The sequence below is a fragment of the Dermacentor andersoni genome, chromosome 1, assembly GCF_023375885.2.
Source record: "Dermacentor andersoni chromosome 1, qqDerAnde1_hic_scaffold, whole genome shotgun sequence".
NCBI classification, from domain to species: domain Eukaryota; kingdom Metazoa; phylum Arthropoda; class Arachnida; order Ixodida; family Ixodidae; genus Dermacentor; species Dermacentor andersoni.
Window position 1 is genome coordinate 92,339,757 of NC_092814.1, and position 17,725 is coordinate 92,357,481.

Below are 17,725 nucleotides of genomic sequence, written 5' to 3' on the forward strand. Positions count from 1 at the left end.
ACAAGTGAGAATTAGTCGCATAGTAGATAAAATTAACGGTATGGCGAAAGGCGAGAAACGACATGAAGAGGTTCCGGAAAAAAATGTACGGTCTGACAATGCAACGAATGCAAAAATATGATGCAATTATGCAACATTGCATCATCTTTAATAGATGCGCCTGCGTTTGACCATTCGATTTGATATTCGACTACCTTTACTGTCAATTCTAGGCATTGGCCTCGTAACACACAAGGCGCGCGTTCTAGACGCAGGGGCGCCTAAAAAGAATTCTGTATTCTTTAATATTATTTTAATTACTGAAGTACAAGTACACAGCACTTGTGCTGTCCACTTTCCTTCGCCCCCATGTGTTGCGCCATTTCCGAGTACACAGACCGATATGCTCAGCTTTCGGTATCGCCGAGCGTATCCCTTAGCACGGTAGAAACAGACACAGAAATCTCTGTAACAAATCGTTTATTTCGCTTGTGGCAACATTTGTGTTCATGCTCCAAAGCTACACGACGGGCTATGAGGCGCAGTCGTGGAGTGTTCCAGGTTAATTCAAACCCACCGGGGCTCTGTCACGCTGGTTAACGCTTCACCAAATAATCGTTCTTGCATTTCGCCCCAGTGAAGTGTCGCGTGCTTAGGTTCACGCTCGGCAGCGGTACACCTGATAAGCGACTTTCTCACGGCGTCGCTGAGAACTGCTTGTGCAATGCTAGCTGTTAAAAGGTGATCCACGCTGTGTTGCGTCAGTCCATGTATTTGGCGCGTGCAGGGCAAACTTTAAAAGGATCCTTGCAGGTAGGAGAAGAAAGCTATCGAGGTGCAACATGGCAGGCAGTTGCTGTTCTTGATGTATGGTCAGAGTATGCAAAGACATGCTAAAGTTGTGTTTTTCTCTGTGGCAACATCGTGCAGCTGCTCCTTTCAGCGCTTTTTCTGTGTAAGCAGCAGAGCGTGCCAGAGTCAAGTCGCGAAAATGGCGGCGTTCAGGTGTATTTATGTCCTTTCGTCTGTGCGGGAGGCTAAAGTCACACTCAGAAAATGTCCCAGTCGCACCTAGTTGCCTGACAATAATGTTCCTCTGGTACTCAGGTACAGGAATAACATTTCTTTTTCCGCGCGTTTAAATACAAGAATCACGCATCGTGCATAAAGCTCATATGTGCCCTCACCCGACTCTCCCCCTTTTTTCTGATCAAAAGTAACGGATAAAACCGTCGATCACTGAAAAGCGAAGTCAATAGTCACTGCCGCCTCCTGTTTTTGTGCACGTCAAATTTTGGGAGTACTTTCACAGGACGAAAGCAGTCGTTTATATACAGCGACATAGTCCCCGTCAATAATCTGCTAAGCTACACAATTTAACAATGGCCAATATACCTGGCGGGCGTTCGCCAGCCTACTGGCGTCTATCGGTTACGTCACAGCAAGCGATGGAGGCAGCAGAGGCTTGTGGTGTGCACCCAGCATCGCCAGTGTTTGATTAGACGGCTAGTGCTTTAAAGGCGTTTAGTAAAGCGAAGCGCTCCGACGCAAAATGGCGTTCACACGGCGTGGATACAGGAGGTGAGGCCTCAGAAGCCTGGTCGACGTCACGTGGATTTATTTTCCCTTAACCTGCTCAACCAGGAGCGCGCGACAGACGTCGGCTTCTATTTGCCTTCAAAGCCAAGGAAATGTTTGATCACGCCACTGCTTCGCTTTGCATTACTACCGAACTCCTCCAGAAGGAACATGCGGCTTTGTGGCCATGAGACACCAAGATTGGTGTCACAGTTAGCTAATTGCAACATAAACTATTAAATTAAATCAGCCCACTAGTCTGGGTCTGCATGTTGTTGCAGTCCTTAAAACCCTCCCCATCAGGTAGCTTCAGGCCAGGCCAGGAGCGGAGAAATTGATGGGCCTCTATCTGAGATTCTGCATCTTTTTTCTGAGTAAAACTGGGCTCTACCACAAAGTCATCTAAACTAAAGTCAATATGATCCCAGGGTGTTTGTGTCTGAATATCTACACTTTCAAAATCGCAAAACAAGAACCCAGATGTCTGTGTTTCCATATGAAAGACATCTGTGCTCTCAAAGGATACATCTTCGTTAGTTTGCGTCTCAGTGTGCGAAGAAGATGGAAAATCTGTTTGAGCTGCAGTTTGTTGCATGTTTTCAATGAGAAGGCTATCAAAGTGATTGTCTGTCTGCGTCTCAGATGACAAGATGTGGCTGACATCCTGCAAACTGTCCTCCAAGCCATTAGTCACGTCTGACTCGCAGATCGGAGCTAAAACAGGCAGCATAGCGGGTTTCTGTGAAATTATGTTTAAACGTTCCTCAAGTGGGACATCTGGGAGCCCCATATGAGCAAAGTTTTGCCTTGGTCCATCCAAAAAGAGGGAGCGGGAAGGTGAATAAGAACTACATAGGTCTTTCAGAAGTGTATCAGACTCGAGCGTTTGCGTAGCAGAAGAACTTCTGGGGAAAAGGTCCATCCACTCCTTGGTGGGAGCTGCGCAACCATTGAAGAGTATCTGATCAAGGTCACTCCACAATTCATTTGTGGCGATTTCCTTGTCCAACTTGTCTGGCTCCGGCCTAAAAATAGAATGCTTCACACGTGCCTTTTGGGCCCTGCCCACAGCACTTTCAATTGTCTGAGTGTGGATGCTGCATCCATGATGCGTTTTCCTGCTGACCCCTTTGGACAGCAAGGGCTGCACACTCCCAAGCTGGATGTCAGGTTCAGAGGTTTGTGTGTGCACAGTTGTCTTCATGGTTCTGGAGCGCTTGCACGCCTTGGGCGGAAGATTTACAAGCTCTGATGCATCCCTCCTAGAACCTTCAGTGCTGCAAGCTTGAATACATGAATCCTTAGTGCGCCTGCATCTGCATGACACAGTAGTTTGGGAACTTTGATGCACTTTTCCTATAGATAAGCACATAGCATTGGCATCTAGTCCACAAGAAAGCAGGTCACTTGGAGGATTTGCCTTGGGAACAATGCTTCGCCATTGTGAAGGCAGCTTTGTAGTGTTTGGCACAAGAAGGTCCTTTGAACCAGCACTCTTCTCCTTTGGGCCCTGGATGACTACAATAACTTGGGTGGCCACAGGCAGGATAATTGTTTGTAATGGCTGGTTCTGGGCTGGCTTTTGCCTGAAAATATAAAATTTTACATTGGTAAATTAATAAGCAACAGTAAAATACAGCACTACATTACACAAGATTTCAACAAAATGTGTCACTGTGGACAAATGTGGAGCAACAAAGACCTTAAGATGTCAGCCAGTTTTGGTATGCATTTACCTTTTGCACAGACTAATTCGTTCACTCATACAAATCAAGCAAGTTATTGATCAAACGAAGTGTCTCAAAAACAGAACAGTGCTTACATTTTCGAGAATTCTGCTTCAACTTACGGTTACTGACATGAATCTTTGGTGTAAAAAAGTTTACACACAACAACGTGCAATTAAAGGTACAGATGTAGAAAAGGTGGACGGAGAAATTGAAGGCAGAAAAATGCCCTCAGGGTTAGGCTTCTATTAGCCAACGATAACCACTCCTTGCTACAATTACCTCTTCTCACATCCACCCTTTTCTTTTCTTTTTTTTTTAAATGGGGTTTATGTGCAGTGGCGTAGCTAGGTCGTCTGGCACCCGGGGCCCATAGGTCTTCTGTCACCCCCCCCCCCCCCCCCGGGTGTAGCCGGCGGAAAGAGGGGTGTCTTGAGACGTATATGACACCCCCCCCCCCCTTACAGGCCCCTTGCACCCCATTTTATTCTTCTGTAAATTTCCTTCTTATAATCGGGGTCCCCTGCGAGTAATTCACACAGGTAAACCTACTCCTTCACAGACTCGAGAGGCTGACCGGCGAACTTGAACTCTTGTTACTTTGCCACGCTATTGATTGTTATGTCTTCTGCATATTAATCTTCAACCCTACTGTTACACTCTCTCTGTTAAGGTCCTCAATAATTTGTTGTAACTCGTCTCCAGTGTTGCTGAACAGGACAATGCCATCTGCAAACCAAAGGTTGCCGAGATATTCGCCGTTGATCCTTACTCCTAAGCCTTCCCAGATTAATAGCTCAAATACTTCTTCCAAACATGCAGTGAATAGCATTGGAGAGATTGTATCTCCTTGTCTGGCCCCTTTCTTTATAGGTATCTTTCTACTTTTCTTGTGGAGAATTAAGGTAGCTGTGGGATCTCTGTAAATATTGTCCAAGATATTTACGTAAGCCTCCTGTACTCCTTGATGACGTAATGCCTCTGGCAGCTGGTATCTCTACTGAATCAAATGCCTTTTTGTAACCTATGAAAGCCATATAGAAAGGCTGATTGTACTCTGCAGATTTCTTGATTACCTGATTGATGATATGGATGGGAGCCATTGTACAGTATCCCTTCCTGAAGCAGCCTGTTCTCTTGGTTGACTGAAGAGTGTTGCCCTTATTCTATTGGAAATTATCTTGAACATTTTACACAATACCGGAAGTAAGCTAATGGGCCTATAAGTTTTCAATTCTTTAACGTCTCTCTTTTTATAAATTAGCATAATGTTGGCATTCTTCCAGTTCTCGGGGACCCTTGAAGTCGTGGGACATTTTGTATAAAGGGCCGCAAGCTTTTCAAGCATGGTGCCTCCTCCATCTTTGATTAAACCAGCTGTATTCCATCTTCTCCTGCCGTTTTTCCTTGTTTCATGTGTTGCAAGGCCCTTCTAACTTTATCTCTAGTTATAGAAGGAGCCTCTGTAACCTGTTAATTACTACTTCGAATGGCGGTATCGTGGCTGCTCTGGGTATTGCACAGGTCAGTACAGAATTCTGCTCTTTTACTATATCCTAGAAATTGCTGATGATATTACGCTGCCTATCTTTCAGTGCCTACATCTTGGCTTGTCCTATGCGAAGTTTTCTTCTCACTGATTTCATGCTGCATCCATCTTTTACTGCTTCCTCAGTCTTTTTTACATTATAATTTAGAATATCCCACATTTTCTCCTTGTTGATCAGTTTTGACAATTCTGCAAATTCTATCTGATCTCTTGAGTTGGACACTTTCATTATTTGTCGTTTCTTTATTAGGCTTTTGTTACTTGGGAGAGCTTACCTATTGGTTGCCTTGGTGCATTACCTCCCACTTCAATTGCTGCTTCTGAAGACAATTTAGTTACGGTTTCATTCATTACCTCTATGTCATCTTCATCTCGCTGTTCTAAGGCTGCATATTTGCTTGCAAGTGCCAGCTTGAATTGGTCAGCTTTTATCCTTACTGTGTCTAGGTTGGCCTGTTTCTTCTTGACCAACTTCAATCTTTCTCTTTTCAAATTAAGGTGAATCCTAGACCTCACTAACCTATAATCACTGCACCTTTATCCTACCTGACACTTCTACATCCTGCACTATGCTGGGATCAGCAGAAAGTATGAAATCTATTTCATTTCTTGTTTCACCATTAGGGCTTTTCCAGGTCTACATTTTGTTTCAACGCATCCTGAAGAAGGTGTTCATTATTCGCAGCTTACTCCTTTCTGTAAATTCTACCAACATCTCTCCTTTAGTGTTTCTAGAATCGACGCCATAGTTGCCAATTGCTTGTTCACCAGCCTGCCTTTTTCCCACTTTTGCATTGAAGTCAGCCATTATTACAGTATACTGAGTTTGCACCTTTCTCATCGCTAATTCAACATCTTCATAAAGCTGATCTACTTTATCATCATCATGACTGGAAGCTGGAGCGTAAGCTTGTACTACCTTTAATCTATACCTCTTATTAAGTTTTATTATGACTACTGTTACCCTCTCATTAATGCTGTGGAATTCGTCCATGTTGCCTGCTATTGATTGATTGATTGATTAGTAGAGTTTATTGGCGCAAGGGCCAGATGTGGCCAAAGAGCGCCAAGTCGATGGTCCGTGCTTCTCAATGATATATGGGTGTTAATTGCGGGGATTAATGAAACAGGGCTGTATAGTGGCCTAAAATATTCATTAAGAAGTGCAAGATGGGCATGTGGTGCAATGTGGCTGTAAAAGGGCCTAAAATTTATTCGCTCTGAAATGCGTAAAATACAAGTATAAAAAATGACAGTGATTGATCGCGTCTGCGATGACAATAGATGTTTCACGAGGTGAGGGATGATCAGTAAAACAAGTAATGTCTCTAGCACTAGTGCCTCAGCAAGGCCTTGAAAGCAAAGGCTGGGAGACACGTGTGCTAAAAAATGGGTTCGTTGCAGCTACGACCTCCAGGTGGAGGCCGTGCTACAAGTAGCCTGGCCAAATCACATGTAAGGTGTCCGTTTCAGTTAGAAATTTTAATACTGATTGGAAAGTAAAAAGGGGCTCATTGCTCAGAAAAAATGCTGGGTGCAACGGTATGTGTTGGAGATAAGCAGACGGAAAGTACTTCTTTCTTTCTGCCTCTATTTCAGTGCATTGGATAAGAACATGAATAACTGTAAGCCTCTTGCCACATTTGGTACATGTCGGAGGTTCGCTTCCCGTCAAAAGGTAGGAGTGAGTGGCATAGGTATGTCCTATTCTTAACCTACAAAGAAGCACTTCCTTATGCCTTGCTGTTCTTTCAGATATCCAGTTCCCTAATTTTGGTTTGATAACGTGTAGCTTATTCGCTACTGCATTATCCCATTGGTCCTGCCAGTGTTTCCTCAGTTTGTGGCGCAAGAAGGGCTTAAGTTCTGTGGCTGGTATGGGTATATTCACATCCGTTTGATTAAAGGCGACTGACGTTGCACTTTCATCAGCAGCTACATTACCTTTTATGCCCCTATGGCCAGGTACCCAACACAGGACTATGTTTTGGTTGTATGTTAAGGCTATGCATAGTTCTGTGTATAGTTTATCAAAAACAGGGTTTTTATGTTTTCGAAAACACATTAAGGCCCTTACTACGCTTAATGAATCTGTGAAGATGATCGCCTTATTGAGATTTGTATGTCTGATGTGCTTTACAGCTGAAAGTATTGTGTATGCTTCAGCCGTAAAAATACTTGTGTTGGGATTTAGAGTACCGGAGGTGGAAAAAAATGGCCCAAGAGCTGCATACGCGACACCTGCAGATGACTTGGAAGCATCTGTATAGAACTCGGCACAGCAGTACTTCACTTGCAGTTCGAAGAAATGTGACCGTAAATGTGCCTCTGGTGCATGTTTTGTTATTTCGACAAAAGAGATATCGCACTGCATGGTCTGCCATTCCCAAGGAGGTGGAAGGCGAGTAGGAGGCATAAGGATATTTTCTGGGATATGGATGTCTGTTTGTTCTGCCACTGCTTCCAAGCGTAGGCTAAAAGGAGTTCTAATACGTGGGCGGTTAGTGTGAAGTCTGGAAGCGGACAGGTCGCTAACTATGGAATGACATGGATGCTCGGTGTCTGATTTTACCTTAATGTAGTATGAAAAACTTAGGAATGTTCTGCGTTGGTGTAAGGACCATTCGTTGGCCTCAACGTACAGACTTTCAACAGGGCTAGTTCTAAAGGCGCCTGTTGCCAGTCGTATACCGAGGTTGTGGACTGGGTCGAGAATCTTTAGCGCACTCTCAGTGGCCGAATGGTACACCATGGCTCCGTAGTCGAGGCGTGATTGTACGAGACTCTTATACAGGCTAAGCAGACACTTCCTGTCACTGCCCCAGGTTGTTCGAGAGAGCAGCTTGAGGAGGTTCATGGTCTTCAGGCACTTTTCTTTAAGATATTTTAGGTGGGGAATGAAGTTAAGTTTTGTGTCCAGGATAACACCTAAGAATTTGTGTTCAGGGCTGAAAGTCAGTCTTTCTCCATTAAGGTTAATATCGGGTTGTGGTAGTACACCTCTCTTGTTTGAAAACAGGACACATGTGCTCTTTTGGGGGTTCAATTTGAAACCATTCTCGTCCGCCCACCTTGAGAATCTATTCAAGCCAAGTTGTAGGTGCCTCTCGCAAATGCTAAGATTGCATGACCTGAACCCTATCTGTACATCGTCCACATAGACGGAATAGAATAGTGTGCGAGGTAATACGGTGTGGAGGGAATTCATTTTAACAATAAATAACGTACAGCTCAGTACTCCACCCTGTGGTACACCTGTCTCCTGTATGAATGGTCGAGATTGCACGTTGCCAACTCTAACACGAAATGTCCTGTCAGAGAGATAACTTTCAACTATTCTCAGCAAGTTGCCGCGAATGCCCATTGCAGAAAGATCCCGAAGGATCCCAAAGCGCCACGTAGTATCATACGCCTTCTCCATATCAAGAAATACTGATAATACAAGCTGTTTGTGGATAAAGGCATCCCTGATATACATTTCCATGCGAACAAGCTGATCTGTCGTCGATCTGCCTTCTCTGAAACCACATTGATATGGGTCTAATTTCTTGTTTATTTCTAGGTAGTGAACCAGGCGACTGTTTACCATCTTTTCAAAAACTTTGCATAAGCAGCTCGTCAATGCTATAGGCCTATAACTATTTGGCAAAGAAGGGTCCTTACCCTGTTTCAAAATAGGAATTATGATGGCCTCTTTCCAAGCAGAGGGAATGCGGCCGGACGACCATATAGAATTGTAGAGACAAAGAAGGGTTTTTTGTGTTTCAGGCGGCAGGTGTTTAAGCATTTCATATAGGATGCGGTCAGCTCCGGGGGCAGATTGGTTGCAGCTGTTTAGGGCTGCCTGAAGCTCTGCCATGCAAAAGGGTCTATTGTATGCCTCGTATATTGTGCTTTTCCGTTCTAATGGTTGTCCTTCTATTTGCCTTTTGTACCTTTGGAATGTTTCAGAGTAGTGCGACGAGCTGGATATCTGTTCGAAATGTGCGCCAAGAAAGTTCGCCTGATCTTCCATGCTGTCGCCTTGAGTATTCACTAAAGGCAGAGAGTAAGACTGTCGACCCTTTATTCTATTCACTCTGTTCCAAACCTTTGTTTCTTCAGTGTAAGAGTTAATGCCTGATATATACTTTCTCCAACTCTCTCTTCTAGCTTGTCGCCGCGTTCTTCGACCCTGGGATTTGACCTGCTTGAAATTGACTAGATTTTCTGCCGTCGGAGAATCCCGAAGTAAACGCCATGCCTTGTTCTGCTTCTTACGCGCTATTCGACACTCATCATTCCACCACTGAAGACGCCGTTTTGTGGACAATCCGCTTGTTACAGCGATACATTTGGTGGAGTTGTCAAGGAGAAAACCCGTAAAATATTTAACCGCCGCATCTATGCTTAAAGCACTCATGTCGTCCCAGGATAAAGAAGAAAGCTTTCTGAACTTTTCCCAGTCAGCTGAGTCAGTTTTCCAGCGAGGTAATTGTGGGGGACATTCATTAGACATTGGTGTGCATAGAGCTACAGGGAAATGGTCACTCCCATAAGGGTTTTTAATAACTTTCCATTCAAGGTAAGGTAGAAGAGTAGGAGACGCAATGCTAAGGTCTATTGAGGAGTATGTTTTGTTTGCCACATTATAATACGTGGGCTCCTTCCCATTCAAAAGACATGCACCTGAAGAAAAAAGGAACTGTTCAATCAAGCGACCTCTCGCGTCGCAGCGCGGGTAGCCCCATAGGTTGCTGTGTGCATTTAAGTCTCCAAGCACAAGATATGGTTCAGGTAACTGATCTATTAATGTTTGGAATTCTTGTTTGTGAAGCTGAAAATGCGGTGGTATATATAACGAGCAGACGGTTATCAGTTTATTTAAAAGTACAGCACGAACGGCCACTGCCTCAAGGGGTGTTTGTAGCCATAAGTGTTGACAGGCTATAGATTTGTCAGCTATTATGGCTACGCCGCCGGATGATGCGAGGGCATCATCGCGATCCTTCCGAAAAATAACATAGTGACGAAGGAAGTGTTTATGTTTAGATTTCAAGTGAGTCTCTTGGACACAGCACTTTAGGAGTTAGTTGATTAAGGAGTTCTTGGACATCATCGAGGTTGCAAAGCAGGCCTCTGATATTCCACTGAATAATCAGTGCATCCATATTAAGATAAACGTTGTGCTATGTGTCAAAGAGAGTGAACTTGGTTTAGCTTATGTTGCCCTTTTGGGGCCCTGTAATTGGAGTTTTGTCTTTTTTGGAGCGATCGGCAAAATCGCGCCGCTCCTTAGGCGTCAACTGCGCCTTCTGACTCGGTGTTGTGTCCATGGCCTCTTGAGAGGCACTGGACAGCCGCTCTTGCGAGCGGTGTGTTTTCCGTGAAAGCCTTGTCTCGGAAGACAAGGCCTTGGGGCCCACCATCCTGGTGGTTGATGGGTTTTTCTTGACCTCTGAGCTGGGCTGACTGGTGCCAGCACTAGCAGAAGCCTCCACTGTGGTCAAATTCGGGAGAGGTAGGGCAGCCTTCGCTGCTCCCACCGTGGGGGCGGGTGGCGTTGCCGTACGCTCGCTATGCGTGCTGCTGGCGTCCGCCAAGTGCCGTTGTGGTACTGCCCCCCGACGTACCACTTCGGCGAAAGATGCGGTCTGTGTAAATGTTGATGCGATGCGTTGCCTTGCTTCTCTGAAAGTTCCGTTGTGGTACTGCCCCCCGACGTACCACTTCGGCGAAAGATGCGGTCTGTGTAAATGTTGATGTGATGCGTTGCCTTGCTTCTCTGAAAGTTATGTTTTCTTTGACCTTTATCGCAATTATTTCTTTTTCTTTTTTCCAGACTTCGCATGATCGAGAGTATGCAGGGTGGCCACCATTACAATTGCTACAACGGGGCTCAGCCTTACAGTCATCTGCAGAATGATCGTTGATGCCGCATTTCGCACATGTTAGCCGCCCTCGGCAGCTCTGGGAAGCGTGGCCAAACCTCTGGCATTTAAAACAACGTCGCGGGTTGGGGATGTACGGTCGTACTCTGATTTTGATATATCCAGTTTCTATTGTCTCTGGTAACGTGCTAGAGCCAAAGGTAACTATCAGGTGCTTAGTTGGCAGCTCCTTGTTGTCCCGTCTGATCTTTATTCTTTGTACGTTTATTACGTTTTCATCCTTCCATCCTTCCAGGAGTTCTTCTTCGGTCAAGTCCATTAAGTCAATGTCAGAAATTACGCCTTTGGACGAATTCATGGTTCGGTGTGCTGTTACACTGACGGGGATGTCTCCAAGTTCTACAAGGTTCGTTAGCTTGTCATGTTGTGTTTTGTCTTTCAATTCGAGTAATAAGTCGCCACTGGCCAGCTTGGTGATCTTATAGCCGCCTCCAATGGTCTCTGTGAGATACTTCGTCACAACGAATGGTGAAATCGTTCTTGCCTTCTTGTCAGGTTTTTCACTATGAACAACGTGGAATTTCGGGAAAGTCTGAGTGGCTTTGAGAGAAAATTGAAATGTACCATCGGTGCGCCCCCTTTTAGAGGGACGATCAGTTGAGAAGGGGTTGGAAGTTCCCATGGAATATGTTCAGTATTCAGCGACGATGCCAGTCACCCACCACCGAGCCCAACAAGGGGACAAGGCAAGGTATGTGGTGAAACATGCCCTACCATGCCAACTGTACGTCGTCGCTATAACCACATATGTTATAACCAAGGTAGGTCATACCACACCAGGTTAACCCTCGCCGCCAGGAATGTTGGAAGTTATCAGAAGAAAAAGAAGACAGGAAAGACTAAAAGGGAGAGGGAAAGACGAAGATGTGCGAAGAGAGAGACAGGAAAAGGCGACTGCCGATTTCCCCCAGGTGGGTCAGCCTGGAGGTGCCGTCTATGTGAAGCCGAGGCCGAAGAGGTGTGTTGCCTCCGCCGGGGGGCCTTAATGGTCCAAACGCCCAGCATCGGCTCAACCCCCAGGATCCCCTTTTCCCCAGACACGGCTAAGCCGCGCACGGCTACACGCGGGAGGGTCCGACCCTCATGTGCTCGGGTCCGTGGTGGCGCAACACACCAAACGCCTGCTGACGCAGACGCCCCTGCGGGGATGTTGCCTGCTATGTCCTTATGGATTAGGAATACTGCTCTGTACTGCTTCTTATCTGGGAGTACTCTATAGCAGAGGGCATGGCATTAGTCAGCACTGTACAAGCCTCACCACTTCGCCTAACCTCACTAAGGCCAATGATATCCCAAACAATTCCTGAAAGTTCCTCAAAGAGTCCTGCAAGATCCCATGACCTCATGCTTAGCAGCCCCACACCATGGCCAAAAAGCAACCAAGGCAGTTTCACATCCTTCTCTGGAGAGTACTGGCATGTTATAAATGTTTGCTGTAACTCATTCAAGTGTTAAATTCATACTAAAAACTGTAGTATGAAGCTTGGCTGAGTTACATGCTTAATTATTGGAGGAAGACAGGATGGGCACTGGTCATGTCTTCTTCCTACAGTGTGTCTGTTTTTAATGATGTTGATACATCAGACTATTCGAACCAACTAGCTGAGCTTTCCCCTTAAATAGCAACAATATTTTGTTGATAGCACTTAGGCAGAAGGAAGGTTAAACATTTCTTGTAGACATATAGGAGCTAGCCTTAATATAAATAACTTTTTAAGGCCAGCATTAGTTCTAGCAGTAAGACATAAATACCCCACAAAGTGGATGGGAAGAGGGCACCGCGGTAGTGCAAGTGGTAGAGCATCGCATGCGTAATGTGAAGACGTGGGATCGTTCCCCACCTGCGGCAAGTTGTTTTTTCATCCACTTTCAATTCTATTAATTTATAACTTCTTTATTTCAATTATTAGGTACAAGTAATTTCCTGTGTTGTCCTTGATGCCTTTGTTTGTTGGCTTCTTATGATATCATTAATAAAAATTGGGCCCCTCGGTTAATGCCAGAGTAAGGCTCATAACCCAGTGAACAGCTTGTGTAGTGTAAAATGGGGTGGCCCAATAAAAAAGATCAGATGTAGGCTTGTAGATCATGGGATACTAATGCCAAAACAATCACAAGTGCTGTACAATGTGTCCAACAAGAAAATTGTGTTTGCCATACAAATGATACCTATATCCATTTCAATAAATCTGTTCAAAAATGGCATCCCCCACTATCCAGAAAATATACATAGATATCGTGATGCTGTAAAGCCTCCAAGTAAAACAAAAAATATTTTTTCTCGCACCTTGAAGGGCCAAACACTGCTACAAGAAGGCTTTTGGAGCATTGCATGCCCACAACAATTCACTATAGTTGATTGCTCTATCTTCTTCTAGGCTGAAGCTACTATCAAACCAGCCAAGAAAACATTTTCGCTGCTCATTTGACAATTTGTAGAGCAACCTTATAGGCTCAATTACTGTGTTTTTTATTTGTTGCATTATTTCCTTATTTTTTCCCCTTATTGCAGCTTTGTATCATTATTTTTTATCTCCGTCTCTCTCCTGCCTGCAGCTTTAAGGCACGTCCCAGGAGAATATTTAAAATAGTAGTCCTGAAGCAAAGATTCGATGCCTCTCTTGTAAAGTCGAAACAATGATGGGCATTAAGACTTAAATTATTACAAAGCTAAAACCTACACATACATTCAAGCCGACCCTTTAACCCCTAAGCCCGAGCTGTGCCCATCCTGCCAGTTTGTAACTACATTGCCAAGGACAAATCCTACTTGTTCACGGTGCATATTTTTTGTCCTTAGGTAAGGAGTCACGAGCGCCAGCCTGTTCCACCAGTAACTTCTGGGTTTGGGCACACATGCATATCAAACGGGTGGATGTCTGATTTTCCCCTTTATTCATATCATTGTGTACTTTACATTTGTGTTGCTGTCAAAAGAATATTATTGCAAATTTTACATAGTTAGAGAAAATCCCTCCATCGACACCTTACTCAATGCTTCTGTTGATTACAAGAGATAAACGAAACAATTACTTTTTATGAGAACATTACCTGTGAAAAAATGGCAGAGTAAAGAAATATTAGGAAATTTCATGCACTTTTCCAGGGAAGAATTTGGGACTTAATGGCTAATGCATTGGTGACAGCCTTTTGCCTAAACATACTAACCGCTTTGCAAAATATCAAATTCTGTGCAAATGACATCAAACATTTGCAAGCACTATACAGTGATTGCATAGCAAAGTGTTTGATAGCATGAAGTAGACGCACAGATGTACCATCTATCTGTCACTATAATAGGTAGCCTTAGGCCTCTTAGTTCTTGCAGGATGTTCTTGCCTGCACCTTTTCACCTCCACAGTTTACGATAGGTTGGGCCCTATTGTCTATGTGTTATGGACTCCATTTCTTGCACTCGTTAGGCTGGGTCCTCTCAATTGTGAGAACCCATGACTGTATTCCATGCCCTTGTGGCTAGCTAATGTTTTTTTCTTTTTTTTATTTACAGTGAAAGGTGTTAGGATCTCGCCCAGCCCACTCAGGTCTACGGTGTCTGTCTGGTTTCATAATATGTACGTGGTTTCAACATACATGGGTCATTCTACGTCAAACACACGAACCAAAAACTCAAACCTCTCCGATTTCTTTTTAAAGATTGTTGGCATTTAGTAGGTCTAAAGAAATGCAAACCCAATACATTTAGTACAAAAAAATTTTTGCCTGCCGGAGTGGTATTTCAATCCTGCCCTTTTAAGTAATACACGGTGCACAAAAAAAAAAAAAAAGAGAGAGAGAAAGAAAGAAGCCGAATTTAGAGAAAGCCGAAACTGCAACTCAATGTAATCCTTTGAATGATTATGTTACTGTGCACTCTCCTTGCAGGTGGCAACTTTATTTTTTACATATTTTTTACATATATAGTGGTCGAAAAGGCAAATTCGGACATTTTGAAACTTCATAAAAGCGTTGAATTTGTTCACAGTTGTTTTATCAACTAATCTTGGTAATATTGAGTCCAAATAATTTGCTAAGATACTTTGGCATGCGACAACCAGGAAATGTGGAGGAAAAATGATCCTGAAGATGCACAAGTTACATTTGCATCACATGTTCAACTTTAAATTTATCACTGTGGTGGTCCACCTATAAATATGAAAGGTTGCGCATATCTTAGAAGGACACTTGGCAACTTGTTACAAAAAAGATTAATTGGTTTAGTTGTATAACGCAAAAAAATTTTTCTTGAAGTGTGGTCTATACTCTATACGATGCTGTTGACTACAGTACATCTACACTGCAATACAGACTTTTTCGTGATGGGGAAAGCTCACATAATGACGATGTTTTCCACAGAAGAGTGTTGCAGAACTGCGTGAGGCTTCTGTGCCTCCATTTACTTAACCACCTCAAGGTTCTGTTACAATGAATAGAAAGTCATCCCTCGACAGATCATGGATAGCGACAATAGGGGGAAAAAGGGGGAATTGTCCGGTACCAGTTTCTACTGGTACAGCGTTTTGGACCAGTTTGATTTTTTTTTCTTCCACAACGTGTTTCAGCAGACATAAAACCACGATTCGTTGCACTTGTTCTTTTGCCCAATCTAAGAGCCAACTAGGGGTCGTAATGCACGTCAGGCTGCTTCTGATCATTTTGCAAGCAACCATAAAGAAGTAAAAGCGGACCACAAGGCTTGTAATACTCTTCTTGATGAAAATGACCAATGCGGACAGTGGGACACATACATACCCCTTTTTCTCCTATATAGAATGCTTGTCAGCTTACAGATTTGACTTTTCGCGATTAATACCTGATCACAAACACTTTTATAATGATTTCAACACAAAGCGTGCCCTTTTTCGCTTGTGTCCATTAGAGGGTTAAAGGTTAAAGTTTAATGAATATTTCACAATAGGGTCATTCCACGCCAAGTGCCCCAACCGTGGCACTCAAGAAAAATCGTTTCTGTCAAATAGTTACGAAAAAATTAGGGGTATATAAGCATTACTTGAATAGTATTTCCCCAAAATATTCTGAATGGAAAAAATTTTTTGCCCACGTGAGCGCCATTTGAATTTCACGACATAATGAAAAACCAGGTGCAATAAAAGAAATTCGCCAAAAATCGACTGTGTTGCGCATTATTTCAATATTTGGGATTTTGAGTTGTGTGAACATTGTTCTTTCATTATAAAACAGTTTCACAAAATAACTTCATGTTTTTTCTCCTTAGCACCGAGGTAAAAATGCACAAATTCTAGCGTTATTGCGAAATTTTTCACAAAAAAAGGCAAGGGGAGAAAACCTGGAATTACTTTTATAGAACTGTCCCTAAAGCTTACTATCTTCTAAAATTTTATTTAATTTTTTTATTTATATGTGATGCTCACAGGCTCCGAAATAAAAGCCTGAATTTGGCAAAAAACCTATTTTGGCCATGTTTAGACATTAGTAGCACACTAAGGTAGTCCATAAAAAATAAGCAGAAGAGCGGATATCATTGAGAAGAATAACAGCTTTCACCACGGAAATTTTAATCAAAGTAATTTGCCTTTTCATTGAGAAATTTTTTTTTGAATTTGAGTCCCACCATTACATTACTTTGGTTTGTGCTTTGACTTCACCTGATAGCATGTTGGCGGGAAATACAAATCACGGTGGTGCACAACATGGTCTGTGTGGTGAGGAATGAAAGCCGATATCACCAGAATTTTGCACGAATTCGCATTACAAGAGGTGTGCAGCTAAAATACTAGATTCATTCGCATGATTTGGCTGTCGTGCCAATAAACTGAATTCCTGCTGCTTTCGCGTCTTGCGTCTCTATTTCGCTGCCTTAGAAAGAAATGTAAACAGTGAGAGTATGCTGCTTGCGTCTCACGGATGCTATACGCGCTGCCATATATGTCGTTCAGTGCATGTTAGTTTAAGTCATTTGAGTGCTTCAAACTGTATTTTACTTTTAATAATTTTTCGCAGATTGTGAACTTCCTCCTTGCTTACTTGGGCCAAAAGACTCCCACAAAACAACACAGACAAGGAGGCAGACAGCCATAAATGTGGAAAACCTATCTGAAACGGATCAGGGCGTCTTGATCCTGCGGGCTAAGCAGACTCATATCACAATGGTATGTCCCCATCACTATCACGTGTACGTTAAGAAGGACACCACATTAATGGCTTTGAAATTTTGCTGCAATCCCTTCTCCAAGCATATCAAGAAATGACGGAGTACCCAAGTGATTACATTGGCCCTTGCCGACCGCCTACCTCCCTTGGGGCTACATTCCGGGAGAACGGATCTGCCAGAATTGCAGCTGGTGGTGCTATAGCATGCAGGAAACCGGAACTCCTCAACCGACAGTGCAAGACAGTGATGCCCAATGTGAACACTGCAGTAACCCAGAAGTTGTAGGGGTTGACGTCAATGAGGTGCTTACGGTCATGGGAAAGAGCCCCCCGAAGAGAAAACAAGGACAAAAGGCTCGAGAGTCATACGCAAAGAAAGCCACTAAACTTCAGAAAAGCACAGAAAAAAGTGTGTATTCATATCTTGGCCTCAACAAGCCATCGACATCTGCAGCTGCGGTTAGTGGTGAGTTCATAAGCGATTATATGTCTCTAATGCACGATATCCCTCTATTTTTCATTTTTTATCCCTCTTAACGGTGCATGAGGGACTTACGTCACACTCAGCGACCCAAGAGTTTAAAGTGACAAAATGTGAATCAACACGCCAGCGAAGTTTTCAAAAGCAAAGTATAAAGAGCTTCTACTTGGAGCACGGAGCAGTGCTTCTTATGTGTCTCCTTTACGTCGGCTCTACCGTGCACTGCAATGAAAAGCAAGCATGGAGCAACACTGGAGTTCAACGCAAGGGCTCAACTTTCAGAATTACTTTCTTGCTTAAAACAAAAATTGTTCTAATTAAACTTTCAGAAATAAATGCCATTGAATGTTGC

At 43.5% G+C, this 17,725-nt stretch overlaps 1 protein-coding gene across 1 annotated transcript in view; it reads right to left on the reverse strand.

The window, feature by feature from the left end:
* Positions 1-442: 442 nt before the first annotated feature.
* The window catches only part of Asciz (ASCIZ zinc finger protein), a 33,685-nt gene continuing 16,402 nt past the window's right edge, over positions 443-17,725 (reverse strand). The window contains exon 3 of the mRNA XM_050191845.3: positions 443-3,143. Within this exon, the coding sequence (XP_050047802.2) occupies positions 1,799-3,143 (1,345 nt within the window). The 3' untranslated portion in view covers positions 443-1,798. The remainder of the gene's footprint in view (positions 3,144-17,725) is intronic.